Source organism: Mercenaria mercenaria, unplaced genomic scaffold (assembly GCF_021730395.1).
Source record: "Mercenaria mercenaria strain notata unplaced genomic scaffold, MADL_Memer_1 contig_4268, whole genome shotgun sequence".
NCBI classification, from domain to species: domain Eukaryota; kingdom Metazoa; phylum Mollusca; class Bivalvia; order Venerida; family Veneridae; genus Mercenaria; species Mercenaria mercenaria.
Window position 1 is genome coordinate 24,717 of NW_026462484.1, and position 26,504 is coordinate 51,220.

General features: G+C 35.4%; 1 protein-coding gene across 1 annotated transcript in view; it reads left to right on the forward strand.

Annotated features, from left to right (window-relative positions):
- Positions 1 to 26,504, forward strand: part of LOC128553750 (trichohyalin-like) — a 36,139-nt gene continuing 9,635 nt past the window's right edge. Inside the window, exons 1-7 of the mRNA XM_053534925.1 lie at positions 1 to 359; positions 14,106 to 14,164; positions 15,443 to 15,523; positions 16,326 to 16,399; positions 16,937 to 17,020; positions 18,021 to 18,094; positions 25,635 to 25,690. Coding sequence (XP_053390900.1) covers positions 76 to 359; positions 14,106 to 14,164; positions 15,443 to 15,523; positions 16,326 to 16,399; positions 16,937 to 17,020; positions 18,021 to 18,094; positions 25,635 to 25,690 — 712 coding nt within the window. The 5' untranslated portion in view covers positions 1 to 75. The remainder of the gene's footprint in view (positions 360 to 14,105; positions 14,165 to 15,442; positions 15,524 to 16,325; positions 16,400 to 16,936; positions 17,021 to 18,020; positions 18,095 to 25,634; positions 25,691 to 26,504) is intronic.

The window sequence follows — 26,504 nt, forward strand, 5'->3', positions numbered from 1 at the left end:
CGAAACACCGTTTTGTTTACCTTCGAAACTGAAAGTAGGAATTTTCGGAAAAAGAAAACCAAATTAAGTTCAGTAATGAGCAAAACATTCACATCTAGACCTGGATTGACTAATTCTCGAGGTAGAGGTAGGGGCAGCCAGACAAGACAAGTAGAAGCAGTTAATGCCAACAGATTAGAACAAACGAATCGAGGAACAGAGGCAAGAGCTGGAGCAAGACCACGGGTGGCACAACCACGGCCACAGGCACAGGTGCAGCCTCCACCATTTGGACGATCTAGGATGGCAGGACAAGAACAGACAGATTTACCGACCGGAGATGAAAACCAAGGTTCTGGTGCAGAAAGAAGGATGACATAGTATGTTCATTCATTGATTACAAGTTTCAATTGATTTCCCTGTACAGATATTCGATAGTTTACTTTCTCTTTTTCTATAGGGACAGTTAGACAACTGGTATTGTGCAGTATAGACCTCTAGTAATCAATATGAATACTGAAAATGGTATTTTCCCCATGCCACTTTCTCTTGTGTAAGTATTGTCCAAATAATAGGATGTTTCAGGACAGCGTGATAACATTTGACTGTTGCTGTCCCATCATGTCCAAACTTATTTTGCATATTTCTGTTAGGAAATCACCATTGAAATTTGTTGGTAATGTTTTCTGGTACATGTACATTGTATTCGTAATGATAACGTCTCTGATAATGAATTTATGTTGACATTAAAGCATGAAATTGTCTCGCTGACATTTTTTAATGTATAATTTGTGTTTTGTTTCTGCAATTTTACTGGGTATACCAATTACCGGGATATATGTTACGCGCATATAGCCAATCTGCGCATTTGGTAAATCGCGCAGCGCAAATAACCAATTTGTTATCTGCGCAACGATTTGTAAATCGGGCAGCCATATAAATTTCTTATATGCGCAGGGTAACTGTCTTGCGCGTTTGGTAAATGAGTCTGCGCTTTTAACATATGGATGATATCTCCCGATAAAATTGAATATCATTAGAGGGTTTGACTTGTAGGCCTACATAAAACTGTTTAATTTTAAAACTGACGGTGATCAGGCACGCGTAAAGGTGTGAATTTACTGTGCTGAATTTGTAAAGAACAAGAAAAACATTTTTTTAAAGTAAATTTATGAGCGTAATTATGCGGTAATTTCAATGAGATGCTCACGTCCCTGGTAGTTTATGGACTAAAAATTTCTGTTGAAGACGGTATTAAGAGTCATTTGTCATAGGTGTTAAAAAACTTTAAAATGATACAAAATATCCAAAGTATATTTAATAACACAAGTTTTTTTATATACTTTTTTTTTTTTTTTTTTTTTTTTAACTTTTAAATGCCGTAGCCTGTGCGGGATGTCGATCCAGCGCTAATATCAAATCCTGAAATGACACCGATATTTCAAATATATATTGATCATTTCTTACAGATCGTATTGATATTTTTTAATGTTTTGTAGTACAAAAGAAAAATTTTCGCCAGAACGTAACCGAATTTTTGTTGCTGCGCAAGATGTGTCCTACGCTAATAGAAAATCTGGAAATTACTCTGATAATATGAATAACTGCCATAAACCATGCTAACTTTTACATTGTTCAACAATTACAGACTGATATTGCAAATCTTGGTTTTAAAAATGTGTCATAAATTTATTTCAACATCAGTAAATTCATGGGAGTCAGTCACCAGGTTTCAATATCTGCAGTATGATACAATATGCAATAAAACTCATCATGCGTGAAGGTGCGATTTCCTTCGGATAGCCACATCGTCCTCTCTATTCTTTTTATAACTAAAGTATTTTTTACTTCATTCAATCACACGCAGTCATTTTATACCGGATATAGAACATAAAAGAGACTTACATAAAAGACTGAATTGCCACACACTTACCATAATTCACCATATCGCTTTTTTCATCATATTGAAAAAGCGCAATTCTTTTTTACCAACGTGAGCATATCTCTTGACATGGCCAAGATTAAAAATAAAACAAGCATAAATAGTATGTTTTATGAATGAAATATATTTGAAATTCAGTGTAATTTCAAACTTTGCTATTAGCGCAGGACCGACCTCCCGCGCAAGTTACAGGTGTACATTATAGATCCATTTAGTTTTGTAAAAAAAACCCCGTATAGTTTTAGTCTGTAATCGTAAGTTAATATGATTTATAAAAGATATTCAAATTATCAGAGTAATTTCCAGATTTATTATTAGCGCAGACACACATCTTGCGCATATTTCGTTCTCGTTATGACAAAAATCACTCTTTTTCTGTTCATTTTTTACAGTATTCATTTGAAAGTTACATCAATAGTAAAACTATGTTTTATGAATGAAATATATTTGAAATACAGTGTAATTTCAAACTTTGCTATTAGCGCAGGCCGACCTCCCGCGCAAGTTACAGGTGTAACACTATCAGTGTGGGGAATCACGTGACCCAAAATGGTACGGAACACGGAAATCAACATGGCGGATTTTTGACTTTTTACCAATTTTCAAAGGTTAGTAAAAACTACAGCATCTATTTCGCTCGTTTTATAGCGCAGTCTATGCGCATTTTATTGCTCTTTCCAGCGATGTATGTGTCTTGTCTACGTTCTCTCTAGTTTCTGAGTTACCTTCGAGGTTTTGACCGAACCGGTGATAATTTTCTGTAAAAACGCAATGGTACGATACACGTAATTACTCTTTGCACACAAAAATCTATGTAATTTGCAGCTTTTCGTACTTGTTTCAATTTGTAACTGTTAGATCTTTATCATATGGTAACCATGCACAGTGCTTCTTAATAATTTTTTGCAAATTCTTGCGAAAAATCGACAAACTATTGAAATGGTACGCGACACGTGCTATGATACGCAACACGTACTAACTGTTGGCTGTCTGATACGCAACACGTGCATGTGTCACCAACGGCGATTTAACTTCAGATTTGTGTCATAATCAATTTACTAACTATTTCAAACGTGGTTTTCAGTTTTTAAGATCGTTTGGAAGCACTGCAATCATTATTTATGTTTAAAGTGGTCAGCACGCTAAGACTTTCATGTTTCAAAATTACATAAAATGTTTATTTTATTTCAGAATGGCGAAGTTTTCTAATCTTGTATACTTTTCTTTTACAGACATGGCCAAACCTAAGAAGAAATCGGGTCTGACACTTGGGAAAAAGAAGTGGATAAAGAAGCAAAACAAGACTGTCAATATTAAAGTAACTTTTCAGTTGCCGCAATCCCTCAAGAAATCACCAGCGAGAAAACAAACAAAAAGGCTGCTTACGCCATCTAAATCCCCTCTGTATAACTCATCTCCATCAAATAAAAAAATAAAGTGAATTTGGTCACCTGTCGTTTCCAAAAAACAATTTACAATAACTCCCGATAAAGGTCTTCAAGACCACTTTTTGGACATGTAGAGGAAAACAGTGATACCAGAGGCGATGTAGAACACTTCTAAAACACTGAATTACTGTGTGAAGAAATGTGAAGAAATCACATGTTCGATACTGCAAGCAGAAAAAGACTTCCTGTGAAAAGAAAACAGGGAACTGTTAGTACATCAAGGAATGCAGTTCAGAAAGGAGCTCTGTGTATAAGGTGGGAGAAGGCTAGGACGAATGAAATAAAATGCTACCGAAGAAGAGGATGGGACTGGACTGAGAAGTGCTTATGAACGAGAAAAGAAATAGTTACGATATCAGTACCGAAAATAAAAGGGAGATGTTATAAATACAATTGGAGAAAAGAAAAAATATTTGAGTTCTTAATGTGAAAGGGAATGTGATATAAATATAGACTAAATGAGAACAAATACGGGAAGTGAAATAGATACTGAGTGAAGAAAGAACCGATGTTTTTAATAGTAAATGGTAGGGAAAATTTGATATATTCAGTAAACAATGTGAAAACAGCGTGATTAAAACCTTGGGGCTAAATTTTATACAAAAGGACATTATGTCATATAAATTGACATACTAAATGGGAATAGAAAGACTCAATGACATTGAGAAAAAGAAATTTTAAGAAGTTTTAATTTATTGTTGGAAGCTTGCTGTATAGATTCTGTATAGATAATGAAAATGACCTTTGATAGCTTTTTTGTCAATTGAAAAAATGATGTGTTCTTTTTTTGCACATGTTTTTGTGACAAAATTTTGTTTAATTATGTTTTTAATTGCAATAAAGTAGTTACCGAACTTTTATTCAAGTTTCTAATCACTGTGAAATTGAAAAGATAGAGGGTTTATAGCCCCACTTATACCAGCCTTTTTATATGAGAAAACTTGGTAGTATCTTGTGTTGGTTTTTCCAAAGCCTCTTTCCGCTCGTAAGTATCTGGAATACTGTTTCAAAGGACAATATAGCCACCAAAAACTACGTCAGTTTAAATTATTATATTTATTTATTAATTGTTCATCTTTTGTACGTAAATATAAAATACTTATTTAACTTGAACTCCTGGTTAAATCACACTTTACTCACACATAAATAATACTTGAGCAAATTGCAAGTATATATATATACGGATATACAAAACTGAAACTAGAAACAGTGTCGAAATGGTGATACCGTCACATAAAAAACATAAAAATGTCAACTATAAACATAGTAACACAAAATCCTTAAAATCGCGAGAAGAGTATTTTAAAACAATTACAGATATACAAAGACGATTTTTTCGCTCCAAAATATCACACAGACACATGGGGTCTGAAAAACATACCCTCTTGGCCAGACTCGCATATTAGCTACGCCCATATACAGTATTGTACATTCCGAGACATAAAACAATCGTACATAATATAAAAGCTCACCCAGTTCGCAAACATGGTGTGGCGGGTAAACTTTTTAAAACGTGATCCGAAGAAGACTATTTATTTTGTATGATTGTTTTGTCTCGGGATGTACCATAACGTTAAAATATACTGTACAGGGGGTAGCCAAGGGGGATAGGTTTACCAAACCCCATATACAAAATGTAGTGTAGTATTTTTTTTCAACGATACTGCAAAAAAAAACAACGTTTTCTGTTAAATGTTTCCATGAAGGAACTATCGACTAAAATGCGTCAGAAAGTTATATAGTAACATTTATTTAGAGTTTAATAATTAGTTCAAATTTTAGATGATGTTATTTGTTACTAAATGTTATGAACACTAGCAAATCTGGTACGGCAAAGTTTATCAAAGATGTTTAGGGTGATGCCAGCCCTGGATCTGACATTCCCAATACATTCTCTACTCTATTTTTGTATCCGCTCATAAAACGAATAAACCATCCTCCAAACATTCTCCAGCCAAGTATCCAAACATCTTAGTTTTGTTCGAGTATCTCATTTGTGTTGTATTAGTGCACACAAACCAACAAACAACCTCCATCCACAAACAAAATGCTATACTGGTCACTGGGAGTTTTTATCTTTAGCCATTTTTAAAATTTTTATCATTACTTCATCAAGTCCATCTTCCTCTTATAATACCGAGAAAACTTCTGACAATAAATTTTCATTAATTGCTTCATCAGTCACATCAACGGGCACTACATTGTCTATATTACGCAGCTCTTCACACTTGCAATCCAGTGTTTAAGAAGTGCTATACATTGTCTTTACATATCACTGTTTTCCTCTACAGGTCCAAAAATGATCTTGAAGACATTAATCGAGAGCCTTTATTTATTTGTATATTTGTTTCTTTAGAAGCGTCAGGTGACCTAAATCCCTTTTTTCTTCATTTTGCTGGATATAAGTTGTAGAGGGGAGCAGTCTTTTTGTTTGTTTTCTCGCTGGTGATTTCCTGGCGCATTGCAGTAATTGGAAAGTTACTTTGATATTGATATTCTTGTTTTGTCTTTATCCACCTCTTTTTCCCCAAGTGTCAGACTCCGTTTCTTCTTAGGTTTGGCCATGTCTGTAAAAGAAAAGTATACAAGATTAGAAAACTGAACAACTGCGCATTTTTGAAATAAGATTAAAAGATTTTATGTAATTTTGAAACATAAAGTCTTAGCGTGCTGACCTCTTAAAACATAAATAATGATTGCAGTGCGTTTGAACGATCTTAAAAACTGAAAACCACGTTTGAAATAGTTTAATAGATTAATTGTGACGCAAATTTGAAGCTAAATCGCCGTTGGTGACACATGCACGTGTTGCGTATCAGACTGCCAACAGTTAGTACGTGTTGCGTATCATAGCACGTGTCGCGTACCATTTCAATAGTTTGTCTATTTTTTGCAAGAATTCACGAAAAATCATAAAGAAACACTGTGCATGGTTACCATATGATAAAGATCTAACAGTTACAAATTGAAACAAGTACGAAAAGCTGCAAATTACATAGATTTTTGTGTGCAAAGAGTAATTACGTGTATCGTACCATTGCGCTTTTACAGAAAATTATCATCGGTTCGGTCAAAACCTCGAAGGTAACACAGAAACTAGAGAGAACGTAGACAAGACACATACATCGCTGGAAAGAGCAATAAAATGCGCATAGACTGCGCTATAAAACGAGCAAAATAGATGCTGTAGTTTTTACTTACCTTTGAAAATTGGTAAAAAAGTAAAAAATCCGCCATGTTGATTTCCGTGTTCCGTACCATTTTGGGTCACGTGATTCCCCACACTGACTATAGATCCATTTAGATTTGTAAAAAAAAACTATAGTTTTAGTCTGTAATCGTAACTCAAAGTAAAAATTAATATGATTTATAAAAGATATTCAAGTTATCAGAGTAATTTCCAGATTTATTATTAGCGCAGACACACATCTTGCGCAGATAAAAAAATGTAATATTTCGTTCTCGTTATGACAGAAATCACTCTTTTTCTAATCATTCTTTTACAGTATTCATTTGAAAGTTACATAAATAATATGTTTTATGAGTGAAATATATTTGAAATACAGTGTAATTTCAAACTTTGCTATTAGCGCAGGACCTCCCTCCCACGCAAGTTACAGGTGTAACATTATAGATCCATTTAGATTTGTAAAAAAAACTATAGTTTTAGTCTGTAATCGTAAATCTAAGTAAAAGTTAATATGATTTATAAAAGATATTCAAGTTATCAGAGTAATTTCCAGATTTTCATTTAGCGCAGGGCACCGAACACATATCTTGTGCAGCTACAAAATATAAAATTTCGTTTACGTTTTGATGAAAATTAGGCCTACTCTTTATTCAATCGATTTTGTACTATATAATAATACATGTAATAATAATAATAATATAGATAAAATCTGTAAGAATTTTCTTTTAATTATGTGACTTTTTTATTTCATCTTTTATCTTAGACATGTTGAGAGATATGCTCCCGTTGGTAAAAAGAATATTATTGTGAAATTTCAAGATATTTCAATATAATAAAAACGATATTTTGCTAAGTGTGTTCTCGGGTGAAGTAGAAAATTATAAAAATAGCCTAAAACATACCAGAGGACGACGTGTGCAAGCTGGAGGAAATCACACCTTCACGCATGTTTGGGTTTTATTGCACCTTGTATAAGATCGGAAGTATTGAAACCTGGTGACCGACTGCCGTGAATTTACTGATGTAGAAACAAATTTATGACACATAATTCAAGTACCAAGATATTCAGCATTTGACATCTACATTTATTAATAAATTGACCAACTGCATGATTTATCAAACACGAAATGCAAATTTCTGATATATAAAGTTACATTTGTTATTTGCGCTGCGCATTTGGTAAATCGCGCAGGTTAAATTTGTCCTGCGCAACGATTGGTAAATCGTTGCGCATATAACCAGTGTACAAAAATTTGTTATATGCGCTGAGCGTTTGGTAAATAGCGCAGATTGGTTATTTGCGCTCAACATATACATATTACCGTGAATGTCCTGTTTTGACATTTAACATGAAAATTGCTTTACAATTTTTCTCTCATTATTCATGCTCAATGTGCTCAGATTTTTAAGAAAACTATTTTTGAAAATTGGAGTGTCTTTCTTTTTATTTCACATTGATCCCAGAAATTAAGGAATTTAGCTAAGTGACTGGTCGTTATGGTTAATCTTTGCAATTTTTCTCCGCACATTTTCATTAAACTTGCTTATTTCTGCCATATTTGTTTCATATTTAGTTTGGCCTATTGTAAAATAGAAATGCTTTCTTTGTCTTAGATCATATTAACAACTTCTTTAGATTGAAAGTTGAAATTCACGGTAATAGGTATATGCATGAAAATGCTAAAATTCCCCACCTCTGTTCTTTGAATGAGAGTAGTGGAACATTTTCCTGGGGTTTTGACGATTTTTTGCCAAAAGTCTTAAGCATAAATAAGCTAAAATATAAATTAATTAAACAGAATAAAATTTATCCTTTCAAACAATCATTTTGTTATAAATAGAGTCCACTGAATCTTGGTCTTGGTAATTGGTATACCCAGTATTAATTGAAACCAGTGTCTGCGTAGATATCTCCTCGAACTTGTTCACATCATATTTCCTAAGATTTAAGCGGTGGTGGGGGGAGAGTGTGCGGAATATCTTATGCCATTTTTGAACAGTATTTCATTTAAGTTGGACAGTCCATTTTTCTGGATTTCATACTAGTTGTGAGGGGATTTATTTGTGAACTGAGCAAGTGTAGCAGATACTTGTGGAGATAAAGTTAATACTAATGTATGAAATCCATGAAACTGACTGTCCAACTTAAATGAAATACTGTTTAAAAACGGCATAAGATCTTCTGCCCCCTCCCCCACCCCTCCGAAAAACAAACAAACAAAACTTGCATTGTACAATGAAGTACATGTAATTTTGACATATTGTCTAAAACATAAACATGTTAACATTTATTTTATATGATTAATAATTGACTCGGGAGATTTTTAGTGTTTGTTAATTTTGTCATTATTATCCCCCGCCGATGAAATCAGGAGGTGGGTATTGAAATGGCGTTGTCCGTCACGTCCGTGTGTGCATGCGTCCGTCCGTAGCCATTTCTCAGTAACTAGCAAGTAGAATTTCATGAAACTTGAAATAAACATGAACCAACATACTGCAATGATGCCCGTCAAGTTTTTTTTTGGGATTGGTCAATTTCCCTTAGTGTTATTGCCCTTGATTTAATGAAAAATCCACGTCTGCAGCCATTTCTCAGTAACAAGCTGGTAGAATTTCTTGAAATTAAATATGAATCAACAAACTTCGGTGATGTCTGTCATTTTTTTTTTCAATTGGTCAATTTTCCTTAGAGTTATTGCCCTTTAATTGTTTGAAAATCTACAGATTTGTACATAACAAACCAACCAATTGGTAGAATTTCATAAAACTTCATTTCCATGAACATTTATTATAAACATGTGAAGTTGTGTACCCACACCTGGTCACCACCTTGCCTTTGTCACACCCCCTCCCCCTCCCCACCCCCCTCCCCCCAAAAAAAAAATTCTTTCCTTTTTATTATTATTTTTTTTCAAACCCTCCATGAATATTTATCAACATGCAAAGTTGTACTGTTCCCCCACCTCACTCCTCCACCCAGTCATCACCCCCCTCCCCCCCCCCCCCCCCCCCCACACACACACACTTTTTTTTTTTTAATTTTCCATCCATATTTCAATATTTATAATCAACATCAATGACAAAAATCAATGTTTTGTACCCTCACCCAGTCACCCCTGCAGCGCCCCCTCCCCCAACCAAAAAATAGCATTCATTTTCTGTTAAATTGACTTTGACAAATGAAATTATTTGCTTCTTTTGCTTCTTAGTAACATCCTTAACTTTTTACCTGATATATTTTTTTGCCATTCCTGACCACAAACCCTTTCGGCGGGGGATACCAATTCATCGAATTTGCTTGTTATTTCTATTACTGAGTCTGCTTACTTAGAAAAGAAAATGTTTCATGAGAATAAAGTCCCTTTTAATATACAGATAAATTACAGGAATTGTTTAAAATTAAATGTTAGAATTTCAGCACAAGGTCGGTTTTAGGACAAATTTTAAGATATTTTTATATAAAACTGATGCAGAATCTATATTTGTAACAGGTCAAACTTATGAACTGCGATAGACTTATTAACCGTTTACAATGCACGTACTCATGTTTCGTTAAACGGCTTCACCTTTGGCTGACTGGCACCAGATTTTGATATGCCGCTTCAAATCACACAACATGGTTTCAGTATGTATTAGACGATGCCAAGCTTTAATGAATCGTTCCATTTTACTCTGTATAAACTCATGTTGCGTTAAATGTCTTTAAATTGGACTGCATGGCATCAAGTTGTTATAAACCGCAATTAATTACAGAAAGCGGTTTCAATATGCATTAGACGGCATGAAGTTGTAATAAATCATTTCATTTTACACTGCTCGTACTCATGTTGTGTTAAACGGCTTCACATTGAGCTGCATGGTTTCATGTTTTGATAGATGATTTCATATTCCGGTGCATCGCAACAAGTTTTTCAATGCATCGTTCCATTGTTTGAATGGTTTTCAAATACAATATGCGTTGAATGCAAAAATATTGGATGGGATGAAGTTTTAGACTAGATGACGTTGAAATGCACTGCACTGACTGACTTGTTTATGAATTGATTGTATATTTACTCATTTTGGCGGTTACTGCGGCCCATACATATGACACAAATTTTTCATGAATTATGCCCCCTTTTAACTTGAAATTTCTGGTTAAAGTTTTGGTGCACTTTCACTCTCAGTTATAACTAAATGAATATGATTCAAACTTAAAATAATTTTTCCACATCATCACCCACATCATATGACACAAGGTTCATAACTTTGGCATAAATTTTTCATGAATTTTCCCCCTTTTTACATAGAATTTCAATTTAAGGTTTTGGTGCATTTTCACTCTGTCTTTGTTATTACTAAATGGATTTGATTCAGTCTTAAGACAATTGTTCGAAATCATCACTCACATCTTATGACACAAGGGCCATAACTCTTGCACCATTTTTTATGAATTATTCCGCCTATTGACTTACAATTTCAGATTAAAGTTTTTATGCACTTTCAGTCTGTCTCAATTTTTACTAAACTTAGAATAGTTGTTCCACCTTATCACCCACATCATATGACACAAGTTGCATAACTCTGGCTCCAATTTTTTATGAATTGTGCCCCCTTTTACTTAGAATTTAAGGTTAATTTTGATGCATTTCCACTATATCTCAGTTATTACTAAATGGATTTCAATCAAACTTGAAGCAGTTGTTCCACATCATCACCCACATCATATGACACAAGGTGCATAACTCTTGCGCCAATATTTTATGAATTATTTCCCCTTTTGCTTAGAACTATACTTATTTAGTGTTTTGATACACTTTATCTCTATCTCTCTTATTACTTAATATTTTTGACACAGACTCAAGCTGTTGTGCAATATCTTCATCCACCATTGGAGTCATTAACCTTTAGCCTGCTGGCGGCAAGTGATTCTGCCTTTGCGACCAGTGCAGTCCAAGATCTGCCTGCACTCCGTGCAGTCTGATCATGGTCTGCACTGTTCACTATTCAGTCTGTAAATTTTCAGTGCACACCCCTTCCAATAATAGAAGGTATTGCCCAAATTGAATGATGGACCAATCCATTATAGAAATTTAGCAGGGTAAGGGTTAAATACTCCAGTGACAGCTCCATCTTCCTCAGATGTACCCAGCATCAAAATAGTCGAGTGCGCTGTCTCCTGTGATAGCTCTTGTTTATCCTTCTGCTGTCTATTCATACACCGGTAAAACGAGATACATTCAGTTCCCACTTGGTGTTGACGATATCAGCTCTGTATGCCTTTCAAGTTGCCGATCTATTTTTTTTTTAATAGTTCTTTGGTCTGAGAATTTTTTTATGACACTTTTTAATGTCTTCATTTTCCTAATAGTTAAATGCAGATACAAGTAAGGCAGGGATGACAACTATAAAATATCAGACCATAAAATAAGTCATCCCGATAAGCCAAATGAATAAGGCTATTGTGGCAGCGGTAATGCAGTCTTATTTTCTGTAAGGCAAGATGGCTAGAGAACAGAAAAAGGATTTGAAGACTGCCATTCTAATAGCTCTTAAAACAATGGTCTAGATAACTATTAACTCATATACTACAGGTTGTTTTGTTTTTTTTTCGTAAGAAAATGAGGCAGATAATAATAATGTCATGCAGTGTCTTCCCATAATTTACAGATCACATACATGATTGTTGCTTTACGATGTAAACAATGGAAAGAGCAAAGACATCACACAACTGGTAAAATTACAGCAAAAAATAAAGTTCACACCAAATCAGTAAGCTATTACTTTGCCCAAATCAGGAATTACCAATTTCATTGCTATCTGACTATAGTCACCATACTAATTTACCAATATAGTGTTTGATGATGACTGGGACAATTTAGTTGATTTCTTTAACAGGAATAGAAAAAAACGAGAATGCCACTTTAATGACTTGTTAAATTTACTAGTAGTAGCCTTACTCATTTGGCTTATCAGCCCGCCCGCTTAGCTCAGTAGGTAGAGCGTCGGTCTACGGATCGCGGGGTCGTGAGTTCGATCCTCGGGCGGAGTGCATGTTCTCCGAGACTATTTGATAAACGACATTGTGTCTGAAATCATTAGTCCTCCACCTCTGATTCATGTGGGGAAGTTGGCAGTTACTTGCGGAGAACAGGTTTGTACTGGTACAGAATCCAGGAACACTGGTTAGGTTAACTGCCCGCCGTTACATGACTGAAATACTGTTGAAAAAACGGCGCTAAACCCAAAACAAACAAACAAACAAACATTTGGCTTATCAGGATGGCTTATATTATTATTTGATAGTTTATATTGGTGAGATAGTAACAGTCAAAAGTTATCACCCTTTCTATAAACGTTTTATCATTTGAACTATATTAATATTACCAAACTTTAAGCTCTGACTGTGGAAAAGATTCTTAAGCTTTTCTCAAAATATAATGTGCCACTGGTTAAACATTTCTTTTATTGTTTTTTAATATCTAAAAATATTCTGAAATTTAATAGAAAGTGCTCAAATTTTGGAAGATGTTCCATATTGTTCACCTGTCAGACAAAAAAAAAATTCTCTTGGAAGATAGATGACCCCAGGAATAATATCTATTATGTCCCTGATGACCCCTACTTTTCATGGTATTTTTGGGGGTTTTTTTTGTGTTTTATAGGTCATTTATGAACATAAGGACTGATAAGGTTAATAATTTGTTTTTACAATGAGCCTAGCTATGTGTGACTCTGAGAAGATTGCTTATCTTATATAGAACATATAGCTTTTTTTTCTATGGTACTGTCTTGAGAGTAGGCATGCAAGGGAGACTACTGTATTGAACTAACTAGCTGTAGACAGTAGACTCAAAACTACCGATATGCAAAACAAGGTAGAACACTCTTTTGTTGTTTAACATGTACCTGAGAAGTTGCTTGAAACAAAATCAGTAAATGCAAGGTAAGAAAATAAACAACTTTATTGAAGCTGTTGGTAAATTGCCAAATTTTATGGTGACATTACCTGTATGTATAAGTAATGTTAACCTTTCTAATATCACAGTCACACATACGGCGCGGATAGCTACGTCTAGCCATGGATAGAAACATAGTAATCTGTATCAATTATTACCTGAGCCGTACTTTAAAGTAGTAATCCGTATCAATCCGTACCAGTCTGTACAACTCAGGTACGGATTGATACGGATTACTACGTTTTTATCCGTGGCTAGACGTAGCTATATGCACCGTATGTTTGACTGGGGTATTAAAGGAGTTTGTAAAGTCTCTTACAAATTTGTTTTAAGGCAGAAAAAGTAATTAAAAATACTTGAAATAAAATCATATTGTTACACTAAATTTGCATATCTTGTATTACACAGTTATATTAAGTTACCATTTTGCATTACTATAACATAAACTTGCCCCATTATTTTTCTTAAAGCTTTGATTATATCAGTTTCACATATATTTTAAACTATGTGCTTAGATTACAGTTTTAAACTTTAAACTTCATAAGCAACTCGTAGATTTTTTATTTAAAAAAAAAAACTGTTTTTATTTATGTTTTTTTCTATTGCAGTCAAGGTGGATACAGCATGATTGCCCCAGACCAGCGACGGAGGGAGCAGATAAACCAAGGTAGCAATTATCATTAATTATATCAACTGTTTCAGTACGGTCTTTATTGAACAAGCTCATAATTATGTCTCCCACCACACAGTGGTGTGGCCGTGTGGGAGACATATTGATTTACTCCTGTTTGTGTGTGTGTGTGTGTCTGTCGAACATTTCTCATCCGATCTTCACCAAACTTGAACAAAATGTGTTTGCCAGTAAGTCCTCAGCCAAGTTCGATAACTAGCCAAATCGGCCCAGGCTCTTCGGAATTATGGCCCTTGACCATAATTACAGAACCATTGATCCTAATCACCTGGACTCATAAAAATGCTGAACTATTCATTCTAAAACTTGCTCCAAAAACCATTCATCCTTATTACCTAGACTCATAGAAATACTGAACCATTCATCCTAGAACTTGCTCCAATAATTACAGAACCATTCATCCTAGTCCACCTAGACTAACTAAACACTGAACCATTCATCCTAAAACTTACTCCTGAAGTGTACTTTTTTTACTATTCAGATGATTAGGTGTGAAAAAAACATTTTATGTTTCCGGTATCCCGACCTACCCTAAATTTTTGGCCCAACCCTAAATGTTTTTATGGCCTTGGAGGATAATTTTTTCAACTTTTTAACAAAAAGCTGCAAAACTGCACTTTTTATGCTTTAAACATCGTCAGTGATGTTATAAATCAACTTACTGATGCTCTGAAGGCATAACCCCCTTATTTGTATTCATTTTTTGACACAAAAATATTTTCCGAAAAGTCTCCCTTAATATAAAAAAAATTTAAAAAAAAAAAAAGAATTCTACCCTAATTTTTTTTTAGCATGTTACCGGAAAGAATTTTTCTTTAGGCCTTAGGCTGTTGTGGGAGACATGCACTTTTCTCAAAAGCAGCTCTAGTTTAATTTTGGTTCAACTTATTTAATAAATTCAGCATTAAATATTCACTCATTTGATATCCTCTTTTTCTCTGTTACATATAGAATAGAAAAAATTCATTTCCAAACAGGCCATCAAATTTAAATAAGGACACTGCTAGTCTGTAGAAAGAACTTAGTATGCAATTCAAATAGTTTTTTGCGGGGTCAAAATAACAACTGGTGACTGTGTGTAAATACTTTAAATTCTTTGATACAATACTTCAGAATGGAAATTGAAGATGATCATTAACTTTGTTAGAGCATCTAAAATTTTACTGCGCTCTTCCATTCAATGTAGAGTCTTTCAATGACCTGCTTCTAAAAAGATTGAAGTTGAAATTGATGTCTGCTTGTATTTTGTTCCAGTTGCTCAGAGAGAAACACAAGCATATCAGGAACATAAACAACAGAACACCCCTGGCTCTTTCAACTATGTAGGAACCGCAGGTAACTTTGATTACCCCAACTCCTTTATGTCATACTTTAACCCTTATCATGCTGGACACGATTGATTCTGCTATGCGACCAATGTAGATCCTAATCAGCCTGCACATCAATGCAGTCTGATCATGATCTGCACTGTTTGCCATTCAGTCAGTATCTTTTTGGTAAGTATCCCTTTTAACAGTTAATGGTACTGTCCGAATTGAAAGATGGACAACTTCATTATAGTAATTTAGCAGGGTAAGGGTTGTCTTTTTACTGTACGCTGGGTAATATCAAAGACCTCGGCGATATATATGACCATTTTGTGCCGATTCACCGTAAAACCCAACTCAGACACTCTAATATCCAATATGGCGCTATTTTTGTTAATATTTGCATATACTGCAACTCACTAGTTAAAAATATACATGGATATTAATCTGCATCATGTCCTTAAACATTAACACTGACATTATATTAGATTGTGAATATTTCCGCTTGCGAAGCGTCTGGTATCAGCCATTCGTGAACTTTCAGACCCGTGCATATATTCACTTATACAGTATAATTATGCCTGTAAATCTTTTTTTACTGAAATGGATTTATATTATCTCAAATATTTTGTGCTAGTATCCAAATGATTCTGAGTGGCAGTGTTTGTTTGATGGAAGTGTCTTTTATCCTGTAGTCATTGTTAAATATAAATTGATAATGCATTGACATGATATTAACAGAAATTGCAGTCTTTTTACCTAGGCATGAGGAGATTAGAAATGAATTAAAATTTGCAATATCACTGATAAATTAATGCGTTTGTAATTAGGTGGAGGGCAGTTGACACAAGCAGAGGCAAGAAGAAAACTGATTCAGGAAAGTCCTTCTAAAACACAAAAGCTGGTAACATTCTTTCAACATTACTTTAATATATCTAACAGAGGAGGACAGAAATGGATATGTTTAAATTATGTACAATTTTTTTTTTCTGATTGATATTCCCAAAAAGTTTTACATATGATGGCATATGCTTAATCAAAGATCTTTGAAATAAAATGGATCTGAAACTTTTGCAAGAACATATGAATTTTGTTTTTGTATGTTTTTGATCTGGGAAACATCTGACTTTGCAAACAAACAACCAGTAACAGCTCTTTTTAGCATTACTTCTTTGGATTAAACCACCCTCCCCCACCCCCAAAACTTCTCACCTAGAGCCAACTTATAGTATGATATCCAGTTGAAATTTGGCCAAGGGAACAGTCATTGAGCATTGAAGCAGTAAGTATATGTGATATTAAGTGCTTTATTGAAACATAATGGTGTGATAGATCCTGATAACTTCACTTCTAATATACAGTTTATAAAGTGCATACATTTATTTTTGAGAAACTACTTGTTATCTACTACTGTCTGTAAGTTACAGTTCTTAAATTGTAGCTGAAGAAAGAGGAGAAAAAATCCTATTTCAAACAGAAGGAAGAAGAAGAAATACAGAAGAAGAAAGAAGAACAGAGAAGAAAGGTTTATATACAGCTTGTACATTTAACTTGCAAAACAATTTCACTTTGTGGGCATAAAATTTTGAGGTTTTTACCAAAATAACTATTTTGAGTGGATACAAGTTCATGGATTTTGACCTTTGAACATAAAATGAATGCAAATATATTTGATTAATATCCGTAGGGATTGTTTTTAATAGTTTCTACATGTATTATCACTCTTTGCAATTATTCTGGCTAACAGATACAGAAGATAAGTTAGGCTGTCTGGAATCACGGAAGTCAAAATAATTGCAGAATATGTAATCTAAGACTTGTGCATGTGAATTGATAAAGGCCCTTGGCCGAAACGTCACAAAGAGTGATCAAATGAATGGTTTGTTGGGATCAAATATTATATTTTGACTCGACCATGGTATCCATGAAAGCTAATTCTGCACAAATATTAATGCTTTCAATATATTAGTGAAATATTATTTCATTACAGTTAATTGTTTCAGGGATTTACAGTTGGCATTTTCTGTAATTATTTCGTTTGTATTGTACTACATCCAACATTGCTATTCATTGGTTTTCAGTTTTGTTTTGTCACCTGATTGCCATTGAGGCCAAAAGATATAAAAGCTCATTTTACGCATGAATACTGCTACATGTTTTTTTGACATGCTGATCACTTGTATAAATAATAGTAATGTTAAAGCCTTTATCAAAAACAGTTAGGAAGAGGAAAAGATAATTGCACTGAATATCTTCCATAAACTGTAGTTATCACTGTTTTTGTACTGATGAGTAATTCAGACCTATTAGGTTGTTTAGCATAAGTTTTCACTAACTTATTACTATTGAAGTTATTTGATTTCTACTTCATGCAGTGTGATTTTGAGTGTGTAAACCAAGTTTAAAACAAAGTTAAGAAATGTTGGAAAAATTCATGAGTAGTAGTCCTGGTGGGCAGTCTTGTTGAGATTTATGATAAACAAGTTAGCTTGGTAGCATGTATTGATGCATTTGATGTTCACTAGGCAGAACAAAATGAGAAGAGAAAGAAAGAGGAAGCGAAAGCTGCTGAACACAGATGGGACAACCAGAGAAAAGTGTAAGTAACCATATTGCTGAACACAGATGGGACAACCACAGGATCATGTAAGTAACCATATTGCTGAACACAGATTGGGCAGTCAGAGGAAAGTGTAAGTAACTGTATTGCTGATCAAAGAATTGACTGTCAGAGGATCATGTAAGTAGCTGTATTGATTAACACAGATTGGACAGTCAGAGGAAGATGTAAGTGTCTGTATTGCTGAACACAGATTGGACAATCAGAGGAAAGTGTAAGTAACTGTATTGCTGATCAAAGAATGGACATCCAGAGGAAGGTGTAAGTGACTGTATTGCTGAACACAGATTGCACAGTCAGAGGAAGATGTAAGTGTCTGTATTGCTGAACACAGATTGGACAGTTAGAGGAAGGTTAAAGTGACTGTATTGCTGAACACAGATTGGACAGTCAGAGGAAAGTGTAAGTAAATGTATTGCTGAACACAGATTGGACAGTCAGAGGAAGGTGTAAGTGACTGTATTGCTGAACACAGATTGGACAGCCAGAGGAAGATGTAAGTGACTGTATTGCTGAACACAGATTGGACAGTCAGAGGAAAGTGTAAGTAGCTGTATTGCTGAACACAGATTGGACAGTCAGAGGAAAGTGTAAGTGACTGTATTGCTGAACACAGATTGGACAGTCAGAGGAAAGTGTAAGTGACTGTATTCCTGAACACAGATTGGACAGTCAGAGGAAAGTGTAAGTAGCTGTATTGCTGAACACAGATTGGACAGTCAGAGGAAAGTGTAAGTAACTGTATTGCTGAACACAGATTGGACAGTCAGAGGAAAGTATAAGTAGCTGTATTGCTGAACAAAAATTGGACAGTCAGAGGAAAGTGTAAGTGACTGTATTGTTGAACACAGATTGGACAGTCAGAGGAAAATATAAGTAACTGTATTGCTGAACACAGAATGGACAGTCAGAGGAAAGTGTAAATAGCTGTATTGCTGAACACAGATTGGACAGTCAAAGGAAGGTGTAAGTAACTGTATTGCTGATCAAAGAATGGACAGCCAGAGGAAGGTGTTAAGTGACTGTATCGCTGAACACAGATTGGACAGCCAGAGGAAAGTGTAAGTAACTGTATTGCTGAACACAGATTGGACAATCAGAGGAAATTGTAAGTAACTGTATTGCTGAACACAGAATGGACAGTCAGAGGAAAGTGTAATTAACTGTATTGCTGAACACAGATTGGACAGTCAGAGGAAAATGTAAGTAACTGTATTGCTGAACACAGATTGGACAGTCAGAGGAAAATGTAAGTAACTGTATTGCTGAACACAGAATGGACAGTCAGAGGAAAGTATAAGTGACTGTATTGCTGAACACAGATTGGACAGTCAGAGGAAAGTGTAAGTGACTGTGTTGCTGATCAAAGAAAGGACAGCCAGAGGATCGTGTAAGTGACTGTATTGCTGAACACAGATTGGACAGTCAAAGGAAGATGTAAGTGACTGTATTCCTGATCAAAGAATGGACAGCCAGAGGATCGTGTAAGTAGCTGTATTGATTAACACAGATTGGACAGTCAGAGGAAGATTTAAGTAACTGTATTGCTGAACACAGATTGGACAGCCAGAGGAATGTGTAAGTGACTGTATTGCTGATCACAGATTGGACAGTCAGAGGAAAGTGTAAGTAGCTGTATTGCTGAACACAGATTGGACAGCCAGAGGAAAGTGTAAGTAACTGTATTGCTGAACACAGATTGGACAGTCAGAGGAAAGTGTAAGTAACCATATTGCTGAACACAGATGGGACAACCACAGGATCATGTAAGTAACCATATTGCTGAACACAGATTGGGCAGTCAGAGGAAAGTGTAAGTAACTGTATTGCTGATCAAAGAATTGACTGTCAGAGGATCATGTAAGTAGCTGTATTGATTAACACAGATTGGACAGTCAGAGGAAGATGTAAGTGTCTGTATTGCTGAACACAGATTGGACAATCAGAGGAAAGTGTAAGTAACTGTATTGCTGATCAAAGAATGGACATCCAGAGGAAGGTGTAAGTGACTGTATTGCTGAACACAGATTGCACAGTCAGAGGAAGATGTAAGTGTCTGTATTGCTGAACACAGATTGGACAGTTAGAGGAAGGTTAAAGTGACTGTATTGCTGAACACAGACTGGACAGCCAGAGGAAAGTGTAAGTAAATGTATTGCTGAACACAGATTGGACAGTCAGAGGAAGGTGTAAGTGACTGTATTGCTGAACACAGATTGGACAGCCAGAGGAAGATGTAAGTGACTGTATTGCTGAACACAGATTGGACAGTCAGAGGAAAGTGTAAGTAGCTGTATTGCTGAACACAGATTGGACAGTCAGAGGAAAGTGTAAGTGACTGTATTGCTGAACACAGATTGGACAGTCAGAGGAAAGTGTAAGTGACTGTATTCCTGAACACAGATTGTACAGTCAGAGGAAAGTGTAAGTAGCTGTATTGCTGAACACAGATTGGACAGTCAGAGGAAAGTGTAAGTAACTGTATTGCTGAACACAGATTGGACAGTCAGAGGAAAGTATAAGTAGCTGTATTGCTGAACAAAAATTGGACAGTCAGAGGAAAGTGTAAGTGACTGTATTGTTGAACACAGATTGGACAGTCAGAGGAAAATATAAGTAACTGTATTGCTGAACACAGAATGGACAGTCAGAGGAAAGTGTAAATAGCTGTATTGCTGAACACAGATTGGACAGTCAAAGGAAGGTGTAAGTAACTGTATTGCTGATCAAAGAATGGACAGCCAGAGGAAGGTGTTAAGTGACTGTATCGCTGAACACAGATTGGACAGCCAGAGGAAAGTGTAAGTAACTGTATTGCTGAACACAGATTGGACAATCAGAGGAAATTGTAAGTAACTGTATTGCTGAACACAGAATGGACAGTCAGAGGAAAGTGTAATTAACTGTATTGCTGAACACAGATTGGACAGTCAGAGGAAAATGTAAGTAACTGTATTGCTGAACACAGATTGGACAGTCAGAGGAAAATGTAAGTAACTGTATTGCTGAACACAGAATGGACAGTCAGAGGAAAGTATAAGTGACTGTATTGCTGAACACAGATTGGACAGTCAGAGGAAAGTGTAAGTGACTGTGTTGCTGATCAAAGAAAGGACAGCCAGAGGATCGTGTAAGTGACTGTATTGCTGAACACAGATTGGACAGTCAAAGGAAGATGTAAGTGACTGTATTCCTGATCAAAGAATGGACAGCCAGAGGATCGTGTAAGTAGCTGTATTGATTAACACAGATTGGACAGTCAGAGGAAGATTTAAGTAACTGTATTGCTGAACACAGATTGGACAGCCAGAGGAATGTGTAAGTGACTGTATTGCTGATCACAGATTGGACAGTCAGAGGAAAGTGTAAGTAGCTGTATTGCTGAACACAGATTGGACAGCCAGAGGAAAGTGTAAGTAACTGTATTGCTGAACACAGATTGGACAGTCAGAGGAAAGTGTAAGTAACTGTATTGCTGAACACCGGTTGGACAGTCAGAGGGAAGTGTAAGTGACTGTATTGCTGAACACAGATTGGACAGTCAGAGGAAGGTTAAAGTGACTGTATTGCTGAACACAGATTGGACAGTGAAAGGAAGGTGTAAGTGACTGTATTGCTGAACACAGATTGGACAGTCAGAGGAAAGTGTAAGTAACCGTATTGCTGAACACATATTGGACAGTGAAAGGAAGGTGTAAGTGACTGTATTGCTGAACACAGATTGGACAGTCAGAGGAAAGTGTAAGTGACTGTATTGCTGAACACAGATTGGACAGTCAGAGGAAAATGTAAGTAGCTGTATAGCTGAACACAGATTGGACAGTCAGAGGAAGGTGTAAGTGACTGTATTGCTGAACACAGATTGGACAGTCAAAGGAAAGTGTTATTAACTGCATTGCTGAACACAGATTGGACAGTCGGGGGAAGGTGTAAGTGACTGTGTTGCTGAACAAAGATTGGACAGCCAGAGGAAAGTGTAAGTAACTGCATTGCTGAACACAGATTGGACAACCAGAGGAAAGTGTAAGTGACTGATTTGCTGAACACAGATTGCACAGTCAGAGGAAGATGTAAGTGTCTGTATTGCTGAACACAGATTGGACAGTTAGAGGAAGGTTAAAGTGACTGTATTGCTGAACACAGATTGGACAGTCAGAGGAAAGTGTAAGTAAATGTATTGCTGAACACAGATTGGACAGCCAGAGGAAAGTGTAAGTGACTGTATTGCTGAACACAGATTGGACAGTCAGAGGAAAGTGTAAGTGACTGTATTGCTGAACACAGATTGGACAGTCAGAGGAAAGTGTAAGTGACTGTATTGCTGAACACAGATTGGACAGTGAAAGGAAAGTATAAGTAACTGTATTGCTGAACACAGATTGGACAGTCAGAGGAAAGTGTAAGTAACTGTATTGCTGATCAAAGAATGGACAGCCAGAGGAAGGTGTAAGTGACTGTATTGCTGAACACAGATTGGACAGTCAGAGGAAAGTGTAATTATCTGCATTGCTGAACACAGATTGGACAGTCAGAGGAAAGTGTAATTATCTGCATTGCTGAACACAGATTGGACAGCCAGAGGAAAGTGTAATTATCTGCATTGCTGAACACAGATTGGACAGCCAGAGGAAAGTGTAATTATCTGCATTGCTGAACACAGATTGGACAGCCAGAGGAAAGTGTAATTATCTGCATTGCTGAACACAGATTGGACAGCCAGAGGAAAGTGTAATTATCTGCATTGCTGAACACAGATTGGACAGTCAGAGGAATGTGTAATTATCTGCATTGCTGAACACAGATTGGACAGTCAAGAGGAAAGTGTAATTATCTGCATTGCTGAACACTGATTGGACAGTCAGAGGAATGTGTAATTATCTGCATTGCTGAACACAGATTGGACAGTCAAGAGGAAAGTGTAATTATCTGCATTGCTGAACACAGATTGGACAGTCAGAGGAAAGTGTAAGTAACTATATTGCTGCACAGATTGGGCAGCTGGAGAAAAATATAAGTAACCATGCTGCTAAACATAGATGGAACAACCAGAGAAAAGTATATTAAGTAAAAAACCTGCTAATCATGGATTGAACAACAAGAGAAAAGTGTAAGTAACCATAATACTGAACACAAACACAAATGAAACAACCAGAGAAAAGTGTAAGTAATCAAGTTACTGAACATAGATTTGACAGCCAGAGTAAAATTTAAATGACCTTAGTACTGAAAAGAAAGAAAGGACAACCAGAGAAAGAAGTAACTGATCATATTTCTAAACACAGCTAGACTAGACAACAAGGGAAATGTGTAGGGAACCATATTTCTGAATTCAGCTACGCTAAATGGAGTAACCATATTTCTGAATTCAGCTACGCTAAATGGAGTAACCATATTTCTGAATTCAGCTACGCTAAATGGAGTAACCATATTTCTGAACACAGATGGGACCACCAGAGTAAAATGTAAATAATCATACTGCTAAACACAAATAAGACAACCAGGGGAAAATGACAGAAACCAAATTCCTGAACACAGATAGTACAACCAGAGAAAGGTTTAAGAAAAAAACGTACTGCTTAAAACAGCTAGATTGGACAACAGTGTAAGTAATCATATTTGCTGTACACAGATGGGACAACAAGAGAAAAGTGAATGTAACCATATTACTGATCACAGATGGGACAACCAAAAAAATAGTGTAGTTAGGCATACTTCCAAACATTGAGGGGACAATTGCAAAAAAAATGTAAGTAACCATATTGTTAAGCACAGATGAGACAACCAGAAAATAATGTAAATAAACTGTTAAACACAAATCTGACAACGAGAGAAAGTGTAAAAAGGCAAATTAGACAACCAGGGAAAAGTGTATGTGAACAAACACTGTTGAACACAAAAGTAACAACTAGAGAAATGTGAAAGTAACCCAAACCTTGAACATGGAAAGAGTGCTGTATAAATATAGTATAATGACAACAAAGATGGGACAACTAGAGAAAAGTATAATTAAATTATAGTGCAGTAAATCAGCTATAACATGAAATCACAAGGGGATAAGCAAAATGCTGGATTCTAACACAATCTGCAGCAATTGCTATATAAACAAATAGCGAAATCGCCTATACATGAATCTACGATAAAATATGGTTGGCTGTTACATTTCATCCCCATATGATTGTGGCAGAAGAGATTCTACTTCAGTTCCATTACATACGAATTATTTCAGGGCCAAATGGTTGAAAACAGCATTTCAAAAACATAAATATGATAAAAAGTCATACTGACCTGTGTGTAGGACCGTTAAACACATTTTGATCTCTACGAGCGAATTCAATTAGCTTAATTATGATTCAGCAGTGACGTCATAAATGTATGACATAAAGTATGACGTCATAACGATGTGACATCATATAAAGTTAAGCTCGTAACTCGTAACACAGGGTCAACTCGCCTAATTTGATGATTCTCTTCATAATTAGTTTGCGAGCTGTTAGATTACTAATTCATAAATACTTCTCAAAATTCTGATAAAAAAGAATCAAATATCTATACGTTCCATTGGCTATGCAGCACTTTCTTACCATAGGGGGTAAATCGTAACAGCATATGACCCGAATGACGTATTACGCTAAAAATGAAGTACTGTAAAATGCGAATTATTTGCGTTGTTAGAATCGAAATAATAAATACGTTCCAATAATTTTATCAATTAATAAAACATGGGCAGTTGTTTGGATGTGACTAATGAAATCACTCGTGCTACGCACTCGTGATTTAATTATAACACATCCAAACTCCTGCCCATATTTTATAAACTGATAAAATATAGGAACAGATTTATTATTTCTTAAGTAAAAGAGAATTTCAAGCAATCCAGATCTGGGGAGTAACTGATTCCAAGTGCTGGAGTCTTTGATGCCATAGTGAATGGTGTTTTACTGTACACAGGTGTAACAGCTGCAGAAAACAGAAATGAGCTGCACCATGAGAAAACCAACATTATGCGTTTGTGACCAGCATGGATCCAGACCAGTCTGCGCATGCGTGCAGTCTGGTCAAGATCCATGCTGTTTGCTTTCAAACCCTATTGCGATTAGAGAAACTGTTATCGAACAGCATGGATCCTGACCAGACTGCACAGATGTGCAGGCTGGTCTGGATCCATGCTGGTCGCAAATGCACTATGTTGGTTTTCTCATGGCGTGGCTCAAATAATCTATAGTAATACAAAGATAAGGCACTCACTGAAAAGTGTTAGTAATTTTAGAACCATTATTCTTTGTAAGCTCAGTATTTTATGTATTAGCCAAAATAAAGTGTATATGTTATCAGATATACATTCACTATTCAAACACAAATGAACTTTTTATAAGAAAGTGTTTTCCTCAGACGAGGATGGGAAATGATGGTCCTTTAAGGTGATTTATTATAAGAAAATGACAATATTTATATCTTAATCGATATTAAATGCATTTATTGTTAATGTTTTTATATTGTATTTGTTTATTATATTTTCCAGGGCAAATGAAGCCTTCCTAAGGAGATTTGAGAACAAAAGTAAAAGACTTGCGGGAGGTACTTTTTACAGTTTTAAACCCTTTTTCTATGACTTGTATGCTAAAGCAGACTGCCATTAAGGACTTGATTCCAACAGCCACCTAATTCTTAAATTAGTATTTCTTTGTAATTAATATATGATGGAGGTTTTTACAAACATAAGAAGTAAGTGGTAGCCCCCCACTATAGGTTTTCCTTTGATGTAATGTATTTTTCTTTCAAATGATACATGTCTAGAGAAACAGAATTAAAAGGTCAGGGCATCAATTATCAGCATGAAAAAGGTGCAACAATTTTATTATGCAAGTTCATGTTTAATTTGTTTTATTAATATTTGGTGACATTGATGTTCACCTACTTGTAGTGACAGCCTGTCAAACAATTAATAACAGAATGGGTTTCATTTAATTTGAACATTCCAGATCTGTTGTATCCCATGCTTAATAATTTGTTTGTGAAATTTTTCTGTTAGATCATGTATATCCTTTGTTGTGTGAATACTTTCCATATATTTTTGTTACCAACAGCTTTATTTTTAATGTCAAACTCTGTTGTTGTTTTTTTTTTTTTTAATGTAATTAGTTTTTTTTTGGTAATCAACAAAAAATAATTAGATTAGAAAAAGTGTTTTTATGCCCCATGTGTGTAAGATCCCGGAGGCATATAATGTTGAATTGTCCATCGGTCATTCCATCGGTCAGTCACACTTTCTCTTGTTCTCATCTACAGTTTTCATCAAGTTCAAATATATTTGATAAGCTCGAATCATAATAAACATCAAGTGGACATGCACCTATTGTCAGGACATTCATGTCAGATTATTATTTTTTGA